General features: G+C 29.4%; 3 protein-coding genes across 5 annotated transcripts in view; 2 read left to right on the forward strand and 1 right to left on the reverse strand.

Moving 5' to 3' along the window:
- Positions 1–2498, forward strand: part of LOC123300364 (scavenger receptor class B member 1) — a 98086-nt gene extending 95588 nt beyond the window's left edge. For all 3 annotated transcript variants that reach the window (XM_044882933.1, XM_044882931.1, XM_044882932.1), the window contains exons 5-9: positions 109–335; positions 456–622; positions 689–810; positions 881–1006; positions 1319–2498. In XM_044882933.1, coding sequence (XP_044738868.1) covers positions 109–335; positions 456–622; positions 689–810; positions 881–1006; positions 1319–1579 — 903 coding nt within the window. In that variant the 3' untranslated portion in view covers positions 1580–2498. The remainder of the gene's footprint in view (positions 1–108; positions 336–455; positions 623–688; positions 811–880; positions 1007–1318) is intronic.
- Positions 2499–4522: 2024 nt separating this feature from the next.
- Positions 4523–5189, reverse strand: LOC123300365 (DNA polymerase epsilon subunit C). The gene is made up of 2 exons (XM_044882934.1): positions 5017–5189; positions 4523–4944 (listed from the first exon to the last, which is right to left on the reverse strand). Exons 1-2 carry the CDS (start codon positions 5122–5124, stop codon positions 4627–4629), a joined length of 426 nt encoding a protein of 141 aa, XP_044738869.1. The 5' UTR covers positions 5125–5189; the 3' UTR covers positions 4523–4626.
- Positions 5190–6493: 1304 nt separating this feature from the next.
- On the forward strand, positions 6494–12131 carry LOC123300361 (nicastrin). Its single transcript, XM_044882927.1, has 11 exons — positions 6494–6628; positions 6787–6885; positions 7506–8091; positions 8678–8889; positions 8978–9216; positions 10202–10567; positions 10637–10708; positions 11021–11173; positions 11319–11433; positions 11505–11706; positions 12073–12131. The coding sequence occupies exons 1-11, from the start codon at positions 6568–6570 to the stop codon at positions 12089–12091; spliced, it is 2124 nt and encodes a 707-aa protein (XP_044738862.1). The 5' UTR covers positions 6494–6567; the 3' UTR covers positions 12092–12131.
- Positions 12132–17684: the final 5553 nt, after the last annotated feature.

Raw genomic sequence — 17684 nt, forward strand, 5'->3', positions numbered from 1 at the left:
TCTAATTTATCGAATCGAATCAAAAAATATTTTCCCGGACAGTCTTCTAGTTTTCTTATAGATAATTTTTAAAATTGAATGTTAAAATATTTGTATTCTTATTTTCAGAAAAATGGAACATCCAATGACGTAGTAACAGTATTTACTGGTGCCAATGACATTACAAAATTCGGTTTAATTGACACATATAATGGTAATACACATTTGCCACATTGGAGAACAGATGCTTGTAATGCATTAAACGGTTCTGATGGTTCCTTATTCCCTCCACATATGACAAAAGATACAACACTTTATATTTATGACAAAGACTTATGTCGGCTTTTACCTTTAAAGTAAGTAAATTTTTAATACATACAATTTTTAAAGCTTATACTGCAAAGAATTTTTAAATTATCTTTGTACAAATAAACAATTTTTAACTTAAATTAATATTGAATTAATTATTTCTATAGGTATTTAAAAACAGTCAATACTAAAGACGATGTGTTAGGATACCGATTTACTCCACCACAAAATGTGTTCGCAAGTGTTGATAAAGAACCAGAAAATATGTGCTTCTGCCCACATGGACCACCATGTGCTCCAAATGGATTATTTAACGTATCATTATGTCAATACGGTAAGTTTTTTTCGCTCAAGTTTCTCCATGATTAAGTTTACAAGTTTACAATTCATATTTTTGCAGATTCACCAATTATGATTTCATTCCCGCATTTCTATTTGGCCGATGATAGTTTACGAACAGCATTTGAAGGAATTTCTCCAGCTGACCCAGAAAAACATATGCTTTATTTGGATGTTCAACCAGTACGTAATTTTTATATTTAAGTCGTTTCTTGAAAAGGCTTTTTTTCTAAACTTTTAATCTTTTTTTTAGGAAATGGGTACAGCTTTAAGTGCGAAAGCAAGAGTACAAATTAATTTAGCTGTTAGTCAAGTAATCGACATTAAACAAGTCGCCAGTTTTCCAGATATTGTCTTCCCCATTATGTGGTTCGAAGAAGTAAGTATATCTAAAAAGACTACATTCTTACTTCTAGAGTTACATTACGCGTTTGTGACATAAGTTATGATCTAGAATTTCAAAGGTCTGTAACGTGGCCGCTTTCGACAATTAAGATTTGATTAGTATCTATTTAATCGAATGCATGTAGAAAAACATAGCAGACTAAATTTGTAAAATATTAAATAGTAACAATTTTATTAGAAAAGGGCAATAAGCTGCTGGATGCTCATATCATAATGCTTTTTTGTATTTTGGATTAAACCGACTGCTTTATATGTGTTTTAATTAAATGCATTTTTCTTATTTTAGGGAATCAGTGGTCTTCCAAAAGAAGTAACAAATCTACTAAACTTAGCAACAATAGCACCACCAATTGCGCGAACATCATTAATGATTGGATTTTATATAATTGGTAGTTTATTATTAATTGTTGCTGTATGGCGATTAGTAAAAGCAGCACATGCGCACAGTACATTAAGGCTGAACACACCACAATATAATATACCACCAGTAAATGGAAATTCAAAATCAGCAGACAATAATTTACAATTGAATACCATCACAAAATAGTAAAACAACACAAAAGTCTTATATTTAAATATATAAAAAAAGAAAGAAAACGATATGCCATTCTGTCCCAATTATGTTATGAATTTGCTTTGAACAATTCGATTTTTAGATTGATTTTTTTAAACAATTGACTCTTAAATTTAGAATAATTTTTGAAATAAAATTAAAAGACATTTAATTATTTTTTTTGGTACTTTTCTAGATAGGTTGTTGTTGTGTTTTGTAGTGTCTTTTTTGTATATTATTTAAAATGATATTGTTCAAACAAAATAAAAGACTATGAAACTTAACAGGATGGTTAATTATTTAAAAAAATTCTATAATATAAAGACAAAAGTCATGAAGAAACGAATTTGAATAAAATGAGAACTAATGTATATTTCCTTTATTTATTATGAAATGCAATATTAAATATACAGTTTAAAGAATTGAACCAATCCTTGGAAAAATTACTAGCTGTGATTTCCTACAAAAAAAAAAAAAACGAATTTCACCAGAGGAAAAATGATTATTTCTTTTTTGGCTAAATACTTAATGGAAACCTTGGATTGTTATTTTGAGGGACTAAAACATTTTGATTTGACGAAGTACTTTGCCAAAAATTGAAACAAATACATTCAGCATTTTTCCAACTAAAATAATTATTTACAGTCTATCAAGTCAAAGTTAATAATTTTTCCCAGATAAAATTATTATTTTTATTGCACTAATTATAGGACATCAGAACAAACGTTTTTCAAAATTTTTAATTTTTTTCAAAATATCACTTTCAATTTGACGATTTTGCAACATTAAAAAGTTTGCGGGTAAAATTAGAATCAAGAGTAGCGTTTTAGTTGGTAAATTATTGAAAGGGGTGTTATATATAAAGATGCATATCTTTTAAATAAGCTAAACGCACCATATTATCGAAATTTTTTTAAAATTTGTTGTTTTGAAATTCATTTTTAACTTTTGCAAAACAGTTTCCACACTTTTTCATATGAAAATATTTTTCAATAAGTGTGTGATTATGTACCGTTCGTACTCATTTTATTTTCGTATTCATGACCAACAATGTAAATAGATAATGGTCCAATTAGGTTAATGTAAGGATGACCATATGAAAAATATTTTTATAAACGAAAAAAATACGTAAGGAATTTTATTTAAATATTTTTCATATGAAAAATTTATTTATAATTCATTTTTAGTTTGTACTTAATGAACAAAAAAGAAAGTGTACAAATTCCAGTACATTTTAATATATTGAGCTAGTGGTGTTTTTTCCATTGCCAGTTTTTATTGAAACTGAATTTTTTGATATTAAAACTAGCTGTTTAATAATTGAAAAAATCTATGATAACACTTTTTAACGGTGCAATAAATACAAATTTATATATATTTAAAATTAAAAAGAATCATATTTTTGACTTTTTGTGCGCATTTAAAATTCTATTTGAATTTATTAGGGTTCCGTCCAATTGTTTCGTAAGGGAAATTTTAGTCATTCAATTAGAATAAATAATTGTTGTATTATTTTTTATAAACTATATACTTAAAAATATTCTAAAATAATGTATAAATTTGTTTTACATAAATAAAGTTTTTAAATTAAAATTTGGTGTAAATTTTCTCAATCCAAAAATATGCTGTCCCGCTATAGTTTACACTTGGCTGCTGTATTTTAGATCGAACGATTTTAACAAAAATTATGGAATGGGACACAGTATGCCATTTTGAATACTAAAAATAGATATCGTTCTACAGATTACGAAATTTTATGCGTAGGTGTTATATCTGATGCAAGGAGCTAAATAACAGTTCATGTTCGTAATTGGTGAAAGATAAATTTAAATTTATATTACAACTAACGTTATTCTTTATAAAACAACAAACAACCGGTCGAAACATTTTGTTTGTTAATTCATAAAATTACTTACGGTATCAACCTGCCAATCACGGTTTATATTTAGGAACAAACCTAAAGAATAACGTTCCAATTTTGTCTCTATCTTGAACCAATATCATATCAGTCACGAATAGGAGCTATCTTTTAACTCTCTTCGTTATGTAGCACTTACGACCGCATAAAAATTTCGCATTCCGCATTCTCTACTTCTTCTTCTACTTTAGTATTTAACAGATCCGGTGTGTTTTTGTTAAAATTGCTCGATAGAGATTGTGTAGGAGCCAAGTAGGAGATACCTCAAATATTCCTTGTTATCCTAACTCTGAAAGTGATTTAATTTAATTTTTAGGTGGCAGGGTAGAATAGGTACAGTAAAATTTTCAATAAGTTCAATTCTTATTAGTGGTAACAACAATATCCATTATAGAATTTGAACCATTCAATCTAGTTTAAACCCAGAAAAAACGTTTCTGCTAGCTAAAAATCGATCCGAACTTATGGTTTTAAGGGAGATAGCTAAAATTCAAAATCAAGAAAAGGATTTACATTGGGCTCTATCCAATATACCGCGAGTTCATAATGAAGCGAAATGACAAAGGTAAGTCCGGTAATGAAGAAAAATGAGAACTTAATCATGGCTCTTGTGTTGAATTTATGAAAATCAAGTTCTTCGATTTTCGTGTTTATACGTTTCTTTTTTCGGTCTATCGTCTTTCAAATGACAGGAGTTCAACATTTTATTCTCGGTGAACGTAATGAGCTAGCATACGCTCGATTAGTACTTGTCAAATTGTACTTGTACTACTCTTATACTTCTTGTCAAGAAAAACCACTGATGATAGTTCTTATTTTAACCGCTAGGTAGGGTATCTATCAGCTGGAAATACATAAAGATCCTTTATTTTATGGTTTAATCCAACACGTAAAGTGCCATCAGATTCAGATTCAATCGTGAAAATGCAGTTATAAATTTATAAGGGTAGGCTTTATTTTAGATAAAGAACAAAATATATCATTCTCTAATCTATGAGAAAATCAAACGCGTAAACAAATTACCATTATCAACATTATTTAAGTTTTAATAAAAAAATTAGTTACATGGTAACCAAATACAAAAGCATGAGCAAAAAATACAAAATACGCATAAAATCCTTTATTACGACAACGTAGAATGTTCACTATCTTCACTACTTTCACTCTCGTCATCATCGTCGTCGCTGCTTTCTTCACTGCTGGAACTATCACTATTTTCACCATTTCCATTGCTACCATTTACCTCTTCTGTTTTAGATCTCCTATTTTTTCGTTTCAATAATTCTTTAAATTCCCGTACAGTGATTTTTCGTGGTACCATTTCCCGCAAAAAATCTAACCGATCATCTGTTTGAACTATCTCGGCTATATCTTTGTAATCCAACTTTTTCCCAGCTGATTTTTTATATGCTTCTACAGCCAGATGCGAAATAAAGAGCTCCTACAAAATATGAAAGTTTTAATTAACAAGTTAATAAAATATCGTAAATGATTATAACCAAAAACAACTTACAGTCGCTCTTCCGACAATAACAGATGCATCATGACCAATTGTTTCTACATCAGGACAACTTTTCATGATTGTTTTAATCCGAGCTATTGGTAACGTTGAAGACCCCATTTTGTATAAGTATAATTATTTTAGCTGGAAAAGTGGAAACTTTTTTGTTTTTAACCAACCACTAAATATATCATCACCATCCAATTCTATTTGAATTTATATGACAGCGATTAATCGCATGCGCAAAGTTACAGTCATGTAAAAATAAAATGAAAGCTAAAACTATGTATAAAGTATACCAATATTAGTCATTCAAACAACTGTTGATTGTAAAATCAAATAAAGTATGTTAAATTTACCATGGTCATTTATGAAAAATGTTATTTTAACTCCACATAACTTCTATGTAAAGATTAAAGATTTTTCGCAAAATTATATATAGTGTGTCCCCGGATAGAGGTAATTATTTTTGGCTACCCTATACATTATTTAGAAGTTTGAAATATTCCTACATACTTCTCATAATAAGCAAAACTTCTTATAAAGAATGACTTTTTTTCTTAAAATGCAAAATAAGAGAATTTACAAGTACAGTTACCTCTATCCGGGGACATACTGTATATATATATATTTGCCAGAAAAGCTTTGGAAATATACTTCTTTACTCAGAAATAAAACATTTAATGGGCCATTCATTAATTATGTCATACGATTTCCAAGATTTTTAAAAAACCTTTAACCCCCAATGTGCATTTTTTATGAAATCCCCTTTACCCTAGGACGTTACCCTGTGACATCCAAATTTAATAGTTCACATTAAATTGTGTTTTTTAATGAATTAACTAAATTGCTGATTTTCAGAGCTTAATAACAGGTTGGCTGATAAGTCCCCGGTCTGACACATAGATGGCGTCGCTAGTATTAAATGCATATTATTTTTATATAGTACCAACCTTCAAATGATTCGTGTCAAAATTTGACGTCTGTAAGTCAATTAGTTTGTGAGATAGAGCGTCTTTTGTGAAGCAACTTTTGTTATTGTGAAAAAAATGGAAAAAATGGAATTTCGTGTTTTGATAAAATACTGTTTTCTGAAGGGAAAAATCAAAAAATACAGAGTCCGGAAACTCATTATCAAGCCAAGTTTTTGCTTCCACTGTATTTTTTCCCTTCAGAAAACAGTATTTTATGAAAACACGAAATTCCTTTTTTTCCATTTTTTTCACAATAACAAAAGTTGCTTCACAAAAGACGTTCTATCTCACAAACTAATTGACTTACAGACGTCAAATTTTGACACGAATCATTTGAAGGTTGGTACTATATAAAAATAATATGCATTTAATACTAGCGACGCCATCTATGTTTCAGACCGGGGACTTATCAGCCAACCTATTATTTTGTATCAATTTCAATTGTACGAGGGTTATGAATTTTATAACCTCTACATGGAGGTAACATGTTTATTTCTTCATAAATTTTATTCTCAGTTTTATCTGCTTTTATGTCAAAACCAAAGTAAAACTGTCACCACCTTACTAATGTTTAGGAATAGGAAAAGTCATGTTTTTTAAATATTTTTATTTTATATCATGTATTTTCATAGGAATTTATATAGATACGAGTAAGTATTACTTTAATAAGAAAATTTTTAAATGAAAAGGTTATTTTTTTGATATGACTTAATAAAATATGACCTGTCTCATATCTATGAATGTACCGGTATTTATTCATTAATTTGTAGTTTTATTTACATGATATTCTAATTCTATTTAATTTTAGCAAATGGGGGAATGACAAAGGATAAAATGTATGAAAAAATTGATGGGAATGCGGCATGTTTTCGACGATTAAATGGAACACATCAAGTTGGTTGTACTTGTAAGTCTGTACCATAACTGCACCCATTATTGTAAATAATACCATTAGACTACAGAATCCTGGGAAAAATCGTAGCAAAATTATCCTTGCCAAATTATCTTTAATAAAACTGCCCTAGTTCAAGAATATTATAATAAAAGGATGGCTTTGTTCGTACACACGCGGGTCTCTAGCGTGAGTCAGATTTATATTAACCCGTAAAATCAGGTTAATTCGACTTTTGACTAACTCATTTTAAGATACGCTGAGTACACACCACGATTGTGTACAAATAATCTTGTAATAAAAAAAATTGTTAGATATCCCATCTAGAATCATTTATCATTAGAATCAGGGTCCGTGGTTTGAGGTACCTAGTCTACTTGAAAACTAAGTTGACTGAGTACCTGGAAATCGAGTGTTATATTTTACTTTTATTTAAATTACTCTTTTAAAAAAAATAGATATATTAATTTTTTGCTACGATATTCATCCGAGAGTATTGTATTTTTCACATGTAGTATAACAACTTTTGTATTAAACAAAATGAGAATTTCAACTGGAATCTTCTTTTTTTTTTTTAAATACATAAATTCTTGAAACGTTTACGGCGTCTTGTAAATGACTTAAATATATTTTAGCACGTCGCCAAGGGTCAACGGGTATCGTACATATTGCAAACACTCCAGCTGATATTGATTCGTTGTTAAAAAATGGTACTGCAGGTCCGTACATGCCTCTAATACCACCTCAACTCTTCACTCGTGATATTTTAACTAAATTAAAAAATCATTTTCCCGAACAAATATCGGGAGTTATTATGCGAAATGATACAACTATTCCTATGGATTTTTCGCATGATTACCAATGCCCGAATCCAAGATCATCGTTAAATGGAACATGTGATGCAGCATCAGGAGGATGGAATCCTTTAGGCAGCGGCTTATTATTTGAAGAGTTCCCATTTCCAATATTTCTTATAACAAATGATACAGATGTTAAAAAAATTACCGATTGTTATGAGAAATTTAATAGTTTTGATTTCTTTAATCAAAGATTTCGATCGTTATGCGCTATCGAATTAAAAGCTTTTATGTTTGCTACAACGGATTCGAAAACTTGTATTCGACGGACAAATATTGTTAATAATTTAAAACCTGTGAAATTTTGTGATCCACTTGGGGATCAAAACGTATATGGCTTGCTTTTACCACGTGGAAATTATAGGTAAGCAAATATTTATTTAAAAGATTTTTAGGAATTTTTTAAGTTGTATGGTCAAGTGCCTTGGTTTTTGAAATGTATTGTCGTTTATAATAACTTAAAAACAAGAAAATGAACTCATAATAACTAAATTGAGTTTTAAGCGAAGGAATATAATTTTTTAAGAATTTTCTTTTACATCATTGACGTAAGTGATGTCTTGAGGTTATCGAAGGGCTCGTAAAAATACTCGATCCAGCGTTTTATGTTGGTTAACGCCGTCACTACGAAGAAAAATTGTAAATCAATCAATTCTTATTCAAATCCAAGACCCTTCTTACTGAAAGGCCCTAGGCGATCGCCCAGATATGCCCCTCCTAAAACCGGCTTTGAATCTTCAATAGAAAATGATGGATTTAAGGCTGCTTTTTAGATTAGCATTTTGTTTTATTTTAACTAGGTAGTGATGTAGATTTCAATTGAGCATCTCATCAATTCTAAATAGAATTCCTCGCCAAGCGTTATACCATTTCATAGATGCTCGTTCTAGTCGCATTCTAACATTCTAGGCATAAGTTTAATTTTTTTTAAATTCTTATGTATTTTCTAGTATCAACGATACTGACAACAAACCAGCTGAAGTAGTTGATAATAAAAGTTCAGAAGTAATTGTTGTAGCTACACGCTTAGACGATACCTCAATGTTTGATGGAGTAACACCGGGAGCTTCAAGTCCTATTTCAGGCTTAGTAACTCTGTTATCTACTGCATATTTACTAAAACAGATGATTAATTCATCGGATTCAACGGTTTCCCCAAAAAGTACGTATTATGTAATACAGATTCTATTCAATATAAAAATGAGTTAAAAGTAGAGTGGATTACTTAAGTTAACGTAATTTTTTTTCAGAAAATATATTATTTGTAATTTTTAATGGGGAATCGTACGATTATATTGGATCTCAGAGGATTGTATACGATATGAACCAAAATAAATTCCCAATGGAATATGATAGCAGTATTAAATATAATGTTCCTAACATTACATTAGATGATATAAGTTTATTTATTGAATTAAGTCAATTAAGCGTTATAGATAATCTAAATATGTTCCACATGGAATATACAAATACAACAAGCCAAACAAACGTACGTAATTATAGCTTCTTGAATTTGATCAAACATTTTATTAGTTAATTATGATGAAAGTTACATAAAAAGGTGATTTGTAATACAGAAAAAAAGTTCAGTAGTTAGTGGTTAGTTATAATTGTAATAGTTATTTGACAATAAGTCAAATTGACTCAAGTTGACCAACATAGCTCCTACCGGAGTTCAACGAAATCTCCATGTGCATGAAAATTAAATGACGATATTAATAGTCAATTTAAATTTGTGTTTATTTTCAAAGCTATTTGATTTTAACAATGTGTCGATTCGACAATATCAAACTATGGGACTTTAATGCTAAGAGGACTGAGTGTCAATCGATTTCAAGCGTGCCGACATCTGAGGTAATAGGTAATTGATTGGGTCAAACCTATCATAACGGCGGTGTGGAAATGTCAAAAAAAAGTGTTGTTGTCATACTTGTCATTGTAAAAGTGTAAAGTGTTATGTGATAAGTATTTTTTAAGTCAAAAAGCGTTAAAGCTCAGTGAAATCACGATATTTTATGTAAAACATTTTGTAATATTAACATTTGACACTTATGTTAATGAAATTGATAATGCTATTGTGATTTTTCGTATCCAAAAATGTTGTTTTTTTTAATGGCATTGATCTCCTGATGAGATACCACTGCTTGCTGTTTGTTTACTCAAGTAATTACCTCAGATGTTAGCACACGCTTAACGAGAATGACAAATTCTGAATGATCATCCATACGCTCCAGAAGTACTGCCCCGGTCTCTTTATTGTAGTTTCGGCGCTGTAGACATTACAAAAGAATTATTACTTATTTTGTACGGTGCAATGTGCAATTCAATTTCATTCAAACAAGTGTGCTTTGACGTTTAAAATTTTAATATTGATAATTACATAATCGTATTAATATTAAAAAAACAAATTTTTGTAGGCAGAGACTCATTGTTTTAAATATTTTCAAAATTAATAGAAAAATTTAAAATTTTAGATTGATAACTTTATTTCAACAATGAAGAAAAATTTAATAAAAATGACTGTAAATGAAACAAAAAATACAATACCACCAAGTTCATTACAATCATTTCTCATAAATAATACAAATGTACCGGGTGTTGTACTAGCCGATCATAATATGCAATTTCATAATAAATATTATCATTCAATTTATGATAATGCTGCAAATATACAATTTACGTATTACAATTCATCATTAAATCAAACATCAATAATCCCACCGAATACAATTCAATCGCATTTAAGTACTGTATCAGTTGCACTAGCTAAAACATTATTTGAAATTTTAAACGATGGTAAATCTGTTCAACCTGCTCAACAGTTCGATACGTTAGCGTTAGTAAGTTTTTGAATGTATGATACAAAATATTGATTTGTATTTGAAACTTATTTGGTTTTTTATTTTTAGACGGACGAGCTGTTGTATTGTTATTTAATATCACCAAATTGTAAAATTTTTAGAGCGGCTACTTTTCAAGAAGTAAGTAACAATAGTAATTATAAAAAGTTTTAAGTAGTAAAAAAATTATTTTTATAGAAATTCTCATTTATTTTCTGTTGAAATTTCTTGAAAGAAGTTTTCCAAGTTTTAAGAGTACCGTTGTTTGATCTGTTTTTTGATTTAACGACGAGTTCATCCAATAATATCTTTTTTCAGTGTAAATTTCGGTATAAAGTGTCCATGACTCATTTGTATACATCCTGTACAATATAATAGAAAATTATTGATATAAAATTGTTCATTTTGGTCATTTTGAATAACTCATTCGATAAAATTATGGTGTTTTTTTAGGTATTAAAAGATACACAATTGCCGTTGTATGTGGGAGTTGATGAATGGTTAAATTCGATAACGACTGTAACTGGTTACACGTTAGCATATTTTATTGGTGATATTCTGCCAAATGTAAATAAGCCATCTTGTGTATTCAATCCACAAATGCCGGTAAGTAGTAAAGATATTTTAATGTTATAAAATGTTTTTATTCTATAAGGCGCTGTATCCCAAATGCACTTAAATCAAAATGCTTTGTCCAGACTAGAAAAAAAAATGATTTAACAAAGTTATTTAAAAATAATTTATGTTTTAGTTATTTAGATTTCAATGGGTGAATGGAGATATAAATGAAAGCAATACGACTGGAGTATGTTTAAAGTCTACGGTACATTTTACACGAGCAAAAAGTCCAGCCTTTGATATTGAAGGTTATTTTTAATTTTTTTAATTTACATAATTCCAAGCTTTCGTATTGTTTTACATAAAAATGTATTTGTAGATTATGACTGGACATCAGGACAATATAGTACGTGGACTGAATCAATTTGGAAAGAATTAACTGTTCAAATATTTTTAAAACCGTCTGCACAGCATGAAAATATAACAATCACTATTGGCACTGTTGTTTTAGTTTTGTCATTTATTGTTGTATATATTACAAATAAACGCGCTGATGTATTATTTAATACGAATTCGAACATGTGAGTACGTAAAATGTTATAATTTTTTTTTTTTTGTATAAATTTTTAACATTCCGTTGCGTCAGGTACACTCTTGTGAAACATAATCGGGTGCAGTTTACTTGATAGGCACAAATAAACAAAGAAAATTAATAGAAATGCGAAAAATTATCGATATCTACTAAGGTTTTTCGAGTTATCGAAGCCGGAATAGAATTTATATTTTAGGAAACATTTTATAGAAAAAAGAATTTCGTTTGTTGTAACATGTATAATTTGGTTGTTCAATTGATTTCAACGTTTTCATTTTTTTATCCTTGTATTCCTTTAATTTGCTTGCTGTAGTGTTTAAAAGCATCACTCTGTAATTTTTTAATCCTTTTCTAGAATTGGTACGAGCTGTTGAAGAATTATGGTATGTAAGCATTATTGGAGTCCTTATTGCTAATAATTACATTCTAATTTATTAATTAATTTTAAAAAGATTTTGAAAATATGTAATTTTTTGTACAACATTGCTTGTAGAATTAATATCATGTAATTAAAAATCGAAAAAGAGAATAACATTTCTTATAAAATTAATCACAAATTTTCATTATCCTTAATCTTTGTAAATTAATAATTGTTTTATATTACAAATGTACTTAAAAATAAAATACATATTTTAAAGTTTTCCGTTTTGCAATCGCTTCATTAAATTCTTATTTTATACTGTGCTAAATTCGAAGACGAACATAAAATTTGTGAATAAATCATGTCTTTGAATAAATAAGTTTCCTATCGTTTGTGCAAAACGGATATCAAACCCTCACGTTCGGAATGAAATCGTGATTTGTGAAAGGTCGGTATTGCCACCGATACACATTTGAAACAAACAGAATACTCTATAAACAAAAGTAACAGATTTACAATAAGCCAGTTACTATGATTGGTTGACGTCACAGATTATAGTTTATTACATTAAAAAAAAAAATTGAAATTAAAAATTATAATCTGTGGTTGACGTTACGTACGACGTAGAAGGCAGAGGAGCTGTTTTTTAATTCTATATTATCTTAGCTCTGTATGTTACATTTACATTACAAACCCTAAAGGATGAACATTTTGCAGCGAAATAAATTGAGTTCAAGAGAGTTACAAGAGAAATTGGTAAGTTTAGAAAGAATCCAAAGCAGTTTGTATATTTACATTTTTATTGATCAAGTCGATGATCGACTATAGTGAGACTTAGTTTGTGGATTGGAATGATATATTTTTTGGAACGAGCCATTAGATGAAAAGTTGAGTTTTTCTGTTAGTATGTATTCACAATAGTTATTTATTTACGATACTAGTGGGATAACAGCGTTATTAACACGACGAAATTTGCTTGAGTTGGACTATGGCAGAAGTAGATCAATAATGCGTTATCACACGTATATCATACAAAAATTTATCTACGCTTTTAAAATGTGAAAATAAACGATAATTATTATTTAAAATTTGCCTTGATTTATTGAAAAAATAGAAAATTAAAAAAGTTACTTATACTTACTTGTTAGTTTACATTCTGACAGTAATTTTGAGTGTGGTAATGAATTCATTACAAGTGCGGTGATGCAAGCACTGCACTGGGGTGGTAATAAACTAGTTTTCCCACCCATACTGAGTGAGAAAAGTTGTTTTCATCTCATGGGCGTTAATAAATATTTTTCTAACTATCTTTCTTATAGAATGTCAATTTGAATAATAACATTAAAAACTTCCTTTCAAAGGAACTTTCTCCTTAGAATTTTATCTTGCCTGTTCTTTCAATGTCTTTGCAGTTTCCAATTCTTTAGAAATCAATATGTGTAAATAAAAAGATTTTAATTTTATTATAAATAGGAACTTTAATTACAAACATTAATATCAATTTTAAAACAAATTTCGAATTTTTTTTCCAAAAACAAAAGCAAACCTTCAGTAGTATGGAAACATATATTGATAAGGATGATCAATTCCTAATGTATAATTGATCCATAAAGATAAACTATCAACTCTGGTATATGAACTACCTGCGTATCTAAATCCTAAATAACATCCATTGGTACTACTTCTCACACCCATCAAAACCCATCTATTATTGCTCCTACAAAATAATGGACTACCTACATCACGTTTACAAATTCCATTATCAATGGACGATGACATTGTATATGCATAACCATATAAACTGGAACATTCATCGTTCTCACAAAATCCCATGTGCGTACAATATCGAGCCGGATGTAAAATATTAACACGCATTTTAGTTAAATGATTTTCATTTAAATTTGAATGACTCTCCCAAAATAGATAACCGTCATAATTTACCGACAAACATGATTGAAATAATTGATGAAATTTTGTAGGAACAAATCTACTTGGCATCATTGCAAAATGGATTTTAAATCGCCAAGGATTACGTAATTGTAATATTGCTATATTATTACAATAGAGTTTCATATCATTTTCTTCATCTTCAATCTCCAGATATTCTGGATGATAGTAAATTTTATGAATATTCTCATTGTAACAAGTTTTTTCAGGACAATTTGGTGACCGAGCATATATTAACATATCTTCTTTTGCGCTACTTGCAGCTGTTAGAATCCACTGTGGAGCGATTAAAGTTCCTGTAAATTTTGCAACAACTTCTCGGTTACGATATCCTACTAATAGAACTACCATTTCAAATTCATTCCGATCACTTATTTTGACTGGTTGACCAGTTATATAATGGTCAACACTGTCTTGTACATCATCGAATTTAATTGAAACTTTTGCTTCTTGAGAAGTATTGCTAAAGCCACTTTGTGGTAAATCAGTATTCAATGATGGTAATTTGGTTTTTGGTGAAACACCCATATTTTCAATAAAGTGTATTCTAGTATCAGATTTGTTACCGAAATATGAAATCTTTGATTCTAATTTTTGTGATGAATCCATCGTATAAGTAGAATTTTTCACAATAATTTTCTCATCATTTTCCGGGTGTGCTACGGATTTATTCAAATCAGTTGTATTACCCAAGTCATGAATTATTATATATTCAGGAAAAATGATAGATTCTTTCATATTTAACGAAGGTAAATGTGAAAGACTCTGATTGGTAAGGTTAGTTTTTGTTTCTTTAATTGCATTCTTTTTGAAAGTTAATCCATTCATATTTAATAATGTAGGATTTGTTTTAAGATTAACTATCTTTCTGGTCTTAGGTACTATTCTTTCTTCGAAATTTATATTTTGAACGAGTTTTTGTATCGCAATATTTAGTTTCTTTTTACTGTCGTTAATATATTTTTCCACGATACTTTCCATAGGATTCATTGTGGTGTTAGTTTTTAACAATGTTTTTGAAGGCAGCACAACATTCGTAGGATTCATTGTGGTGTTAGTTTTTAACGATTTTTTTGAAGGCGGTACAGCCTTCATAGGATTCATTGTGATGTTAGTTTTTAACGATTTTAATGAATGTGGTACAACTTTCATAGTAGGATTCATTGTGGTGTTAGTATTTAACGATTTTTTTGAAGGCGGTACAACCTTCATAGGATTCATTGTGATGTTAGTTTTTAACGATTTTAATGAAGGTGGTACAACTTTCATAGTGGGATTCATTGTGGTGCTTGTATATGAAGATACTTGATCCACTTTATTTGAAGAGAGTAGCATTTGATCCATTATTGGTAATTCCGTAGAAAGAGATGCATTAACACGCTTTACTGATGCTTCAGTAACACCAAAAGAAGAAAGTGAAATTTGATCTCCATTCAATTGCCTCATCCGATTGGGCTTCGTTGTTATATTTTGCAAGGTTGATTGACGACCTACTTGGTTAGTTGGATCAGTTTGAATTTTTTGGGATTTTGTTATGTTATGAAATGAAACATTTGTAATTGGTATTGTTTTATTTACAGGAATCCTTTTTTGGATTGAAGGCGGTACAACTTTCATAGAACTCATTGTGTTGTTAGTTTTTAACGATTTTTCTGAAGCCGGTACAACTTTCATAAGATTCATTGTGGTGTTAGTTTTTAACGATTTTGTTGAAGGCGGTAAAACCTTTATGCTTGTATATGAAGATACTTGATCCACTTTGTTTGAAGAGAGTAGCATTTGATCCATTATTGGTAATTCCGTAGAAAGAGATGCATTAACACGCTTTACTGATACTTCAGTAACACCAAAAGAAGAAAGTGAAATTTGATCTCCATTCAATTTCCTCATCCGATTGGGCTTCGTTGTTATATTTTGCAAGGTTGATTGGCGACCTACTTGGTTAGTTGAATCAGTTTGAATTTTTTGGGATTTTGTTATGTTATCAAATGAAACATTTGTAATTGGTATTGTTTTATTTACAGGAATCCTTTTTTGAATTGAAGGCGGTACAACTTTCATAGGATTCATTGTGGTGTTAGTTTTTAACGATTTTAATGAAGGTGGTACAACATTCATAGAAGGATTCATTGTGGTGTTAGTATTTAACGATTTTTTTGAAGGCGGTACAACTTTCATAGGATTCATTGTGGTGTTGGTTTTTAACGATTTTTTTGAAGGCGGTAAAATCTTTATGCTTGTATATGAAGATATTTGATCCACTTTATTTGAAGAGAGTGGCATTTGATCCATAATAGGTAATTCCGTAAAAAGAGACGCATTAACATATTTTACTGATGCTCCAGTAACACCCAAAGAAGAAAGGGAAATTTGATCTCCATTCAATTTCCTCATCCGATTGCTCTGGTTTGTTATAGTTTGCAAGCTTAATTGAAGACCTACTTGGTTAGTTGGACCAGCTTGTATTTTTTGAGATTTTGTTATGTTACGAAATGAAACATTTATAATTGGTATTGTTTTATTTACAGGAGTTCTTTTTTGGATAGTTTTGAAAGCATCATAAAATCTTTTGGTTGACGTCCAAAAAGGCCGTCTTGTACTGGTTCTATATTTATTATTCATGAACGATTCAGGAACATATTTAGAGTTTCTAATTTTTCTTAAATTTGAAATGCTGTCATTTGTCCTCTTATTATAGAATTGATCCCCATCACTTTCAGGTTTGCGGAAAGGTCTTTGCACATTAATTGAAGATGTTGATGTAAGAATTAATAAAACGACCAAAAATTGCCATACCATTTTTTGTTCGCATTCATCAGTACTATATTATTACTTGATATTTTTATAATGAAAACTAATTCGAAATAAGTAAATAATTTTTTGAGTATAATCATGAAACTTCAATAGAAGTACATGCCTACTTAAATATTTATTATATGTACACTTCATTTCAAAATAATTGAACCAAAAATCAAATAAAATTAACAATTTGATGTGGTTTATGGCACAGAGAACTCTTGTTCTAGGTGCTAGGGACCCACTTGCGTTACCCCTTTTTTGTCTTTTTATTATTATTATGCGTTGTTTTACTCCACCAATACAACTACTATTTAGAAAATTATACTGTCTCTCTTTCTAAGATATTTCGTTATGGCGAACTCCCATAGAAATAAATTAAAATCTGAGAACCCTATATAATATAAATCCATTGTCAGTATATGAACTCAAATTTTAGGTTTGAAATTTATATTAAATGAATGTGGTTTTGCAATGCTTGCTAGAGATGGTGGTATAATAATATATTCTATCAAATTGTATTAAACAATTCTATATTATCATCGCTCTCGTATTCAATAATCAATCATCATTCGAAGTTAAGATAAACACGAAACGTTATTAATATATTGTTACACTTCAACTGTATTATAAATTTACAATAATGTCGATCTGTTTTGACTATTCTGTCATTCATATCTTCATGAATTTCAACAAAAGTTAAAATTACAATACGCTTTTGTAATAAATATTTGTAGCTACAAAACAATATACGATTTATTATGTCCGGTTTGTTTCTTTTTTGTGTCAGGAGGTGGATAATCGCACTGAAACCTTTTTCCATCGGATAAGAAGATGGAAAAGCAATTAAATACTTTCTGGCG

The sequence above is a fragment of the Chrysoperla carnea genome, chromosome 5 (genome assembly GCF_905475395.1).
Source record: "Chrysoperla carnea chromosome 5, inChrCarn1.1, whole genome shotgun sequence".
NCBI classification, from domain to species: Eukaryota; Metazoa; Arthropoda; class Insecta; order Neuroptera; family Chrysopidae; genus Chrysoperla; species Chrysoperla carnea.

Excerpts from the sequence above, each read along its gene's own strand:
- LOC123300361 (XM_044882927.1), top strand. The coding sequence starts at position 6,568 with ATGTTTTTTAAATATTTTTATTTTATATCATGTATTTTCATAGGAATT. Across the intron at positions 10,568-10,636 it reads AGTTCGATACGTTAGCGTTA|ACGGACGAGCTGTTGTATTG; the intron begins GTAAGTTTTTGA and ends TTTTATTTTTAG. Across the intron at positions 11,434-11,504 it reads TCCAGCCTTTGATATTGAAG|ATTATGACTGGACATCAGGA; the intron begins GTTATTTTTAAT and ends ATGTATTTGTAG.
- LOC123300365 (XM_044882934.1), bottom strand. The coding sequence starts at position 5,124 with ATGGGGTCTTCAACGTTACCAATAGCTCGGATTAAAACAATCATGAAA. Across the intron at positions 4,945-5,016 it reads TTATTGTCGGAAGAGCGACT|GAGCTCTTTATTTCGCATCT; the intron begins GTAAGTTGTTTT and ends CATATTTTGTAG.